Raw genomic sequence first — 9,835 nt, 5'->3', positions numbered from 1 at the left:
GCTCTACCACTTGAGCTACAGCGCCACTTCCGGTTTTCTGGTGGTTTATTGGAGATAGGAGTCTCACGGTCTCTCCTGCCCGGGCTGGCTTTGAACCGTGATCCTCATATCTCAGCCTCCTGAGTAGCTAGGATTACAGGCGTGAACCACCAGCGCCTGGCGTTTGTAACATTTTTTTGTTGTTGTTGTTTATTTTGGGGTCCGGGTCGTGGGGCCTGAACTCTGGGCCTGGGTGCTGTCCCTCAGCTCTTCAACTCAAGGCTAGCGCTCTACCACTTGAGCCACAGCTCCACTTCCGGCTTTTTTCTTTTTTGCTTATGTGGTGCTGAGGAATCGAACCCAGGGCCTCAGGCATGCAAGGCAAGCGCTCTACCTCTGAGCCACCTTCCCAGCCCTGTAACATTTTTTGTTATCTCCAATTAATCAGCAAAAAGCTAGAAGTGGAGGGGTGGCTCAAGTGGTAGGCTCCAGCTTTGAGCTTTTGCAAAGGACCCTGAGTTTAAGCCCTAGAAGTGCCCACGTACACATGTGTGTGTGTGCGCGCACACACACACACATACACACACACACACACAGAAGTTATAGATTGTCAGCGTTCATTCTAAGACTGTGCATTATACTCTGGAATTAGAATTTGGTTTATTTCAGCCATAAAGAAGCATAGATTACTGGGAATCCTGTTAAAATACTGAATGCATTATTGCTTTTTTCTTCTGTTAGCCACGGACTTTACATTGAAGGCTTTTGATTGCCCTGAAACAGAATACCCTGTTAAAATTGTGAATACTCCTCAAGGTTGCTTGTGGTATAAGAAAGACAACAAATTCAAAATCCCTAAAGGTAATATATTCTTTGTCTAAAAGGAGTGAAATAACTCAGTTTTTTCCTTCACTTTGTAATAATCCTTTGTTCCTTTGTCTACTGCTTGCTTCCTTTTACCTTTCCCTTTGAAGATAGACCTTTTCTGGGCTTTGCTATCTGATTCAAATTGTGCTCCTGTGCAATCATAGAAATCCATATTAATTTCCAGAATATAAAAAGTTCAAATTCAGACATAAATTGTTTTTAGATAATAAATTGTTTCTTTCAGATAAATGAAAACAGAACCAGGTAGTTGACCATTTTACCCATTTGGTTTGTAGCATTATTATTATTTTATTGTTGTTATTAAGATGATATACAGGTAATGAGCATATTTTAAGACAATGTTACCCTGGTATTATTTATTATTTTTAAACAATACAATAACATTATATGAAGAAAATTATTCTTATGTACAATAGATAGCATAATCCAGCATTCAAGTATAAAATCTCCTCCTGTGCTTCCCCCTGCCATTTTTGCTTTTCTGCATAAAGAGTCCAATATAATATTAAGCAGACTAGAAAGTCCTGTCTTTAAGAACTGTGTTGTGCTTTTATTGTCAGTCCTTGTGTGTAACATTGGAGCTTAGACTGAAGCACCTTCGAGTGCTCTTGGGTGCCAGACTTTGCACCTTGGCGCTCTGTGGAGGATTCTTGACATTTTCTCAATAAGGTATTTGCATAAGTTTGTTTGCTTCTTTATTTTTGGTGCCTATGAAATACACCCTCCATAATTTATTTTTGAGACAGTCTCACCATTGAGACCAGGTTTGGCCTGGAATTTGTGTTGGTTCTTCTTCTACCTTTCAGGGATTACAGGTGTGTACTATCATGCCTGATTTTTACAACTTTTATGCTTGGTCTTTTGTTGGTTTATAAGTGTCAGAAAACGTTTATTGTTCGTTTGTTGTAAATTGGAGATACTGGTGTTTGAACTCAGCGCTTGCACATTCCTAGACTCCTTCCCCCCCTCTCCCCCTTTCAGTGTTCTCCAAATAGGATTTTAAATTTATTCCTGGACTGGCCTCAACCACAATCCTCCTAGTTACATTTCCCATAGAAGCTAGAGTAACAGGTGTGAACCAACACAGCCAGCTTTTAATTGAAATGGGATCTTGAAAACTATTTTCCTGGGTTGCCTCAAACTGTGATCTTCCTGATCTTCACCCAGGAAGGATCTTCGCCTAGCTAGGATTACATATGCATCACATGTGCATCATTACATGTGCCTGGCCCCCAGAATGTAAACGTGTATTCAACTTCCTTAGCAAAAGAACTCTGCTCACCAGGCATCATGGCACATAACCCTGTGTTCACAGCTACTCAAGAAGTGAAAGGCTCTGCTCTCATTTTCTGTAAACATTGGGACTCTTCCATTAATGTTCTTGACATGCATACTTCAGTAAACATTTTCTCTATCTGAAGCCATTGATAAATACAAATATTGGTAGACCTCACTGTGTGTGTCTGATACCTTGTGAGGCCAGGTACCAATGGCTCACACTTATAATCCTCGATACTTAGAAGTCCGAGATTTGAGAACTGAGGATCAAAGTCAGTCTTGGGCAGGAAAGTCTGGGAAACTTTTTAATTGTGAGTCCACTTAATCACCAAAAAGCTGGAAATGGAGCTGTGGTTCATGTGGTAGAATACCTCCAGTATTGAGGGGAAAAATAAGCTAAGAGACTGTTCCTAGTCCCCTAGTTCAAGCCCCAGTACCAGCACTAAACAAAACCATTAAGAATAAAAAAAGGTACAAAAATGTCATTAAGATTTAAGAACTGTTTGTTTATTCAGAACTTAAAGCATATATTGGGGAAAAAAGATGCTTAAAATAGTTGATTAATGTATTTCTATATTTTAGCTATGGCTTTTTGGTTTTTAAAATTTTTTTATTTGTATTTTTTGCTGTACAGGGGTTTGAAATCTCTTTGTGCTGGCTAATAAGGTCTTCTTTTTCTTTCAGCCTATATACGTTTCCATCTGATCTCACCTTTGATACAGAAGTCTGCAGCAAAGTAAGCAAATGTCTTCTCTTCCTCCTTCCTTCTCCTCCTTCCTTCTCCTTCCTTCTCCTCCTTTTTCTCCTCTTTCTCATTCTTTTTCCTCCTTCTCTTTCTCCTCTTTTTTTCTTCTTTCTTCTTCTCTTTCTCCTCCTCCTTTCTTCTTTCTTCTTCATTCTAGTTTTTCTTTCTTCTTGTCCTGAGGCTTGAATTCAGGGCCCAAGGGTTAGCCCTGTGAGCCACAGCTCCACTTCCAGTTTTTGGTGCTTAAGTCAAGATAAGAATTTCATGAACTCTCCTGCCTGGACTGGTTTCAAACCATGGTCGTTGGCACTTAGCTTTCTGACAGCTAGAATTACATGTATGAGACACAGTTCCTACTTTTCTTTTGTTGGCTAATTGGAGAGGAGAGTCTTGAATTTGTCTGTCTGGGCTGCCTCTTCCTTTCCTCTTCTTCCCTCTCCTCTCCACCTCTTTTTATTTTTTCTTCTTTTTCTTGGGTGTGTGTATGTGTGCCAGTAATGAGGTTTGAACTTAGGGCCTCATGCTCTTGCTTAGTTTTTTTGCTCGAGGCTGGCACTCCACCATTGATCTACACCTTCACTTCTGGATTTTTGCGTATTAATTGGAGATAATTGTTTCATTAACTTTTCTGCACTCGAAATCTCAGTCCTCAGATCACAGCTTCCTGAGTAGATAGGATTACAGATGTGAGCCACTGTTACCTGGCTCCTATTGTCATTTTCTATGTGTAAATGACATGAAAAAGATTGGGAAGCACTGCTAGAGGGAGATACATGATGTACTTATAACAGAAAGTCCTGAGTAAGCCTTGAACCAAGTTAATATACATTGTGAAGTAGAGAATTCAGACCTTAGTAAAAGTGAACTTTCTTACTGTAAATTGAAGAAATCCCATTTATTCATGTTTTTCTTATGAATTAATGACACAATCTACATTTTGTACTTCCAGTGTGGTCCTCTTTGACATCTTTGTCAATATCCTTACTCACAACCTTGCGGAACCAGCTTATGAAGCTGATGTGGCACAACTGGAATATAAACTGGTAGCTGGAGAACATGGTTTAATTATTCGAGTGAAAGGATTCAACCACAAACTACCTGTAAGTACATATGTACTCTTTTCTTCATAGGGAGCTTTAAAATATCACTTTATGTTTGCTGTTATAGAGCCAAGCATAGAGGTCTAGGATGTTGTACACAGAAGGAAAGGTTTATTAGCTGATGATTCACATCTAATCCTAGCTGTTCAAGAGTCATATTTCTGTTCATATTTCTGCATAAGATAGCTGGATTTAAAATTGTCATGTTTCTAAAGTATATATTACATTTCAGACTGGTGGAGATGATGGTTAAAATTGTATTTAAGGTCATTTGGAATGAGAGAATTTGAGAATACTAAGTAAAATGATAAAATGAAGAATTATCACTCTACCTTTGATGAATGCTAAGACTTTGGCCTTTTGATAATTCCTTCAGTTGTTAGTGCTTCTGTGTTTTCTAGAGTTCCTAACACCATCTTCACACCATCTTCACCCCAGTAAAATACTAAAGAGAAACATTTCCCCACAATGGATTTCCATGCTTTGTCACTTAACCTGCTTTCCCCCCCTTTTCCTTTCAGCTATTATTTCAGCTCATTATTGACTACTTGGCTGAGTTCAGTTCCACACCAGCTGTCTTTACAATGATAACTGAGCAGTTAAAGAAGACCTACTTTAATATCCTCATCAAGCCTGAAACTCTGGCCAAGTAGGTATACACAAGATCAGTTTGTATTTGGAGCACATAAAAGTGTTTCACATGGAAGTGGTACTGTGGCTCAAGTGGTAGAACACTCTCCTTGAGCTAAAGAGCTCAGGGACAGTGCCCAGGCTCAGAGTTCAAGCCCTACAACCAACAAAAAAAAAGTGTTTCACTTTCTAGGGGATGATGTGATGAGTAGCCAAATTAAATTACTCAACATACCATTTACCTGGAAATTTCAACTATTCAGAATTCATCAAGGTTCTAAAAGAGAACAAAAAGTCAGCTGAAGAGTCTGTAATGTTAATGTTTATACCTTCTAATAGGCAATTGCTTTGGGCCTTCTTTCTCCCAGAGCTTATTCTTATCCTACTCACAAGGCTAATGGTAGTTTTTACACATACCTTTGTGTGAATTAGAAAATAGGTGAAGTTTTTCTGGGGAATGACAGGAAAATGGCTTCCTGAGCTGACACAGCTCTTGGTTCACATGGCTAGCAGGCCTCTTCTTGACGTTCTTGCTGTGCAGATACCTGTAAATGGTGAACCAGTAGCACAGCCTATACACAGATTTTGATTTTTTACTTGGTTATAATGAGCCCATAAACTACCAGAAATAGAAAGCAGCAATAGAAGGGATTATGGTATTATGTAATAACCAATAATTTAATCACAAAATGTTAAAACTAATCAAATACGAGTTGGAAAGAGCATTGTAACTTGATATAGTGTTTTATATCTTGTAACTCTTGAATAGCCCTGCATCGTGTACAAGTATTTATTGAACAAGACTTCAAAAAAACCCAGTAACTTATGAAATTTCCTTAAGTTTTGTAGAGTAATATTGAAGATTGTGTGCTAGATTTGTTTAAAGAACTTTATATATAGTTTTACCCAAAACCTAGATGTTATTACTTTCTCTGACTTACATATAAGGAAGAAATTGAGTCATAGATGTTAAAAACTTCCAAGTTCAAACAGCTTTTTAGGGCTGGATTTGGGACAGTTGAGAGATGTGGAGATGAAGCTACTCTGGTTCTGGAGTACAGCAACTACCTGTACTATCTTGTCACCACAATAATAGATACCCTTGGGAGTGGTCCCCCCGTAATTAATGGATGTTAGCAAGGCTTCACACCATACCAGCAATCAATTTAAAATAGTGTATGACTGGGTAAGTTTGACTCATCTGTCATTCTTACGTTAAATATTTTATTCCCTAACTTAGAAAAGTAATATGTTGTTGTACTGGTTAGTAAGTTTACTTAAAAGTTAGTGTATCCAGTTTTTTTTTTTGGTATTTTTTCTTCAACTTAGAGCCTGTGTGCGATCCTTGAGTTTTTGTGCTCAAGGTTAACACTCTACCAATTGAGCCACAGCTCTGTTTCCAGGTTTTGTTTGTTTGTTTTTTGGGGAGCTGTCTAATTGGAGATAAAAGTTTCACAGAGCTGGGTGCCTATGGCTCATGCCTGTAATCCTAGCTACTTAGGAGGCTGAGATCTGAGGATCGCAGTTCAAAGACAACCAGGGCAGGAAAGTCTGTGGGATTCTTATCTCCAATTAATCACCGGAAAACCTGAAGTTGGGAATTATGGCTCAAAGTGGTAGAGCACTTGCCTTGAGTTGAAGAGCTCAGGGACAGTACCCAGGCCCAGAGTTCAAGCTCCATGACTAAAAAACAAAAAAAAGTCTAACAGACTTTGCTGCCTGGGTTGGCTTTGATTGCAATTCTCATATCTCAGTCTCCTGAGTAACTTGGATTACAGTCATTAGTCATTGGTGTCCATATGCAGTCTTAAATGCTTTTGGTTATTCTGTGACATTGTTTCTCCATCTTAAGTTGTGATGGCAATTGTCTCTCTTTAGAAACACATAATATACAGATACTTGACAAACTGTTTCTTACTTTGAAGATGCATTACTTGTAACAAGCCTTTGTTTTTTTTTTCTTCTCTTGCCCTTTCTTTGTACAGAGATGTTCGGCTTTTAATCCTGGAGTATGCACGTTGGTCTATGATTGACAAGTACCGGGCTTTGATGAATGGCCTTTCCCTTGACTCTTTGCTGAGGTTTGTCAAAGAGTTCAAATCTCAACTCTTTGTTGAAGGTCTGGTGCAGGGGAATGTTACAAGCACGGTAAGTGTGAAGTACTCTGTTACTGTAGGTAGGCCTGAATCTAGTTGTGGACTCTTGAAGTTCTTCCCTAAAAGAGAAACTAATCAGGTTTTGGTAGTCTACTATTATCTTAGTGTTCTGATTAGGAGGCAATTTGACTCTCCTTGTTGGGCAACTTTTTCTTCTCTCTCTCTCTCTTTCTTTTGCCAGTCCTGAGGCTTGAACTCAGGGCCTGGTCACTGTCCCTGAGTTCTTTTGCTCAAGGCTAGCACTCTACCACTTGAGCCACAGCACCACTTCCGGCTTTTTTGTATATGTGGTACTGAGGAATAAAATCCAGGGCAACTTTTTCTTAGGAAAATTTGGTAGGCCAGGCGCCAGTGGCTCACGCCTGTTATCTAGCTATCAGGAAGCTGAGATCTGACTGAGTATCATGGTTTGAAGCCAGCCTGGACAGGAAAGTCCATGAGACTCTTATCTCCATTAAACTACTCAGAAAAAGCTCCAGGACTGGCAAAAAAAAAAGCTGGGCAACTCTTTCCGAGGTTTGGTATATTATTTGTGCTTTAAGATCAAAGTGGTAGAAGGGGAATTGTAAGAGGATTGTATACATGTGTACATGCATACATAAATAGAACTGCTATGTCAAACTTTGTCGAAGTAAATTACAAATGAAATGACTAGATTTATATGAGGTATGTAGAGTCACAGAAATAAACTAGAATGTTGGTTTTCATGGGTTGGCAGGTATTGGTAGTGGATGTGAGAAAGGAGAAGCAGGAGCTGTTTAGTGAGTATAGAATGTTGGCTTTACAAGATGAGAAGATTCTGGAAATGTGTTTCACAAAGCTGAACTATATAGCTTAAAAAATGTTTAAGATGTTGGTTATATGAAAAATGATGAAACCTGAAGTTAGCCAAGTCAATCAAAAACAATTGTTTAAGGATATGAGGTAATCAGTGCTCAGTAACGGGTATGGCAGTGAGAAAGGAGGAGGAGTCTGTGATACTGCTCACATTTCTACAGAGCTGGGAGGGTGGTGGAGGGGCAGGAACAACAGGATTAAGAGCATCTGAGGACTTTGTTTTGATATATACCAAATTGTGTGCCTTTGGGGCCTTCTGAGTGAGGCCTTCCCCAGGCCAGAGCATACATTTGGGACTCCTTCTTCTTTAAGTTGTTTGGCAGTTGATTGTCTTCTTCCACGGCCTTCTAGTTTTTCAGGTCTGGTCCTTTGATGGTATATCTAAATGGCCACTCTTGAAATTATATTTGATATCTGTTCCTTGGTTTCTGTTCTGCTCACACAAATTACTTTCATTGCTAGAAGGGTAGGGAAAGCTTGTTTTTCCCAAGCAGTGCAAATACCAGGTAAGGGGCTCTTGTGGACCAGAAGGACTTAGTACGATGAATTGTTCCTGGAAAAACCACTTCAGAGATGGGGTCACCCCTTCTGTTGTCCCTCACTTTACAGGTAACGGAAGTCTTGTCAGATGAAGATGTAGTCACTTAGTGCGAGTGCTTTCCTTACTGGGTTATCCTGTCCAGGCTCCGTGTCAGTGGTCCCAAGTTTCTAAACTGTGGTCACAGTCACCATAGATGTTGTGGCATAGCTAGATAAACTGACACTGAGCACATAAATTTGATTCCAAGGGAAAAGTGTTTCCGTGTACAAGTAACTAGTGCAGAGCAGTCCCCGAGAAGGGGAGCAGTATGAGTCACTATTTGATAAATACAGTAGGAGTTGAATCATGAGTGATTACCCTGATCAGCGGATGACTTGTCCAGCTTTTAGGTGCCAAACTGAATCTGCTTTCTAATACCATCAGGGATACCTACTCCAAGAAATTAGAAAATTGGTAATACCAATTTTCCAGGTAAAATTAATGTCAAGAGCAACTGATTTATTATTTTCTTCTTGTCTCATAGGAATCTATGGATTTCCTGAAATATGTTGTTGAGTAAGTAGTAATTTTGTTCTTTTTGAGGGTTATATGGTCCTAGAAGAAAAATGGCACTGAGCCACAGCTGAGTTATTAAACTCACATTTCAAAGAAGTTAAAAAAGTTCATTTTCTTTCTGCCTTTTTTTTTTTTTTTTTTGAGGCTGACGTAAACAATGCAGTTGAGAAGAGACCGGGCCTGTCTGCTTCTTCTAGTTTTTGGAGGGGTTAAGAGGATAAAAAAGTACTTCACTGACCCATGTAACTTGTTTTGCAGCAAGCTGAACTTTAGGCCCCTGGAACAGGAGATGCCCGTGCAATTCCAGGTGGTAGAACTGCCTAGTGGCCACCACTTATGCAAAGTGAGAGCTCTGAATAAAGGTGATGCCAACTCTGAAGTCACTGTGTACTACCAGGTCAGTTGGCCCCATTGTTCAGCCATCCTCATGGCTAAATACCTTTACAGCACTGACGTGTGGTAGGAGGTCCAAAGTACCTAAGAATAAGTTAACCTTAATTGCCCTTTTGTTGTTAACCTATACAGTTTTTTGTGTTTTTTGGGGGGTGGGTGGAATCTGTTATGGTGCCTGAACTCTGGGCCTGGGCGCTGTCCCTCAGCTCTTTAGCTCAAGGCTAGCACTCTACCACTTGAGCCACAGTGCCACTTCCAGCCTGTGATTTTTATAAGCAGCTATATTAATCTCTTGGTGTTAGTAGAAATTTATTGCTTAAAGCAATATCCATTTCTGGTTGCAGTTCTATAGGTGTGAATTCAAGGAAGGATTTCTGGGCTTTCTGTTTAGATTCTTTTTTATTTTTATTTTTGGGTCCAGTTCTGGGGCCTGAACTCTGGGCCTGGGCACTGTCCCTCAGCTCTTCAGCTCAAGGCTAGCACTCTACCACTTGAGCCATAGCACCACTTCCAGCTTTTTCTGCTTATGTGGTACTGAGGAATCAAACCCAGGGCCTCATGCATGTGAGGCAAGCACTCTACCACTGAGCCACCTTCCCAGCCCCCAAACCTATACAGTGTTGTTTGGAGCCATCTGTCCTCTTCAAGTATCCACATTTAAAAATTTGCTTAACGGTAAAATAGAATCTTTTTTGACTACAATGAGGTGTTGGTTCATCAATCAGCGAACCAT

At 39.8% G+C, this 9,835-nt stretch overlaps 1 protein-coding gene across 1 annotated transcript in view; it reads left to right on the top strand.

Annotated features, from left to right (window-relative positions):
• The window catches only part of Nrd1 (nardilysin (N-arginine dibasic convertase)), a 70,182-nt gene that overhangs the window by 56,497 nt on the left and 3,850 nt on the right, over positions 1-9,835 (top strand). The window contains exons 20-26 of the mRNA XM_013022270.1: positions 721-840; positions 2,830-2,881; positions 3,840-3,990; positions 4,512-4,639; positions 6,606-6,768; positions 8,678-8,709; positions 8,968-9,106. Of these exons, the coding sequence (XP_012877724.1) occupies positions 721-840; positions 2,830-2,881; positions 3,840-3,990; positions 4,512-4,639; positions 6,606-6,768; positions 8,678-8,709; positions 8,968-9,106 (785 nt within the window). The remainder of the gene's footprint in view (positions 1-720; positions 841-2,829; positions 2,882-3,839; positions 3,991-4,511; positions 4,640-6,605; positions 6,769-8,677; positions 8,710-8,967; positions 9,107-9,835) is intronic.

The sequence above is a fragment of the Dipodomys ordii genome, unplaced genomic scaffold (genome assembly GCF_000151885.1).
Source record: "Dipodomys ordii isolate 6190 unplaced genomic scaffold, Dord_2.0 Scaffold61, whole genome shotgun sequence".
Lineage (NCBI taxonomy): Eukaryota > Metazoa > Chordata > Mammalia > Rodentia > Heteromyidae > Dipodomys > Dipodomys ordii.
The sequence above is the reverse complement of the archived record's forward strand: the minus strand, read 5'-3'. Positions and strand labels throughout refer to the sequence as shown.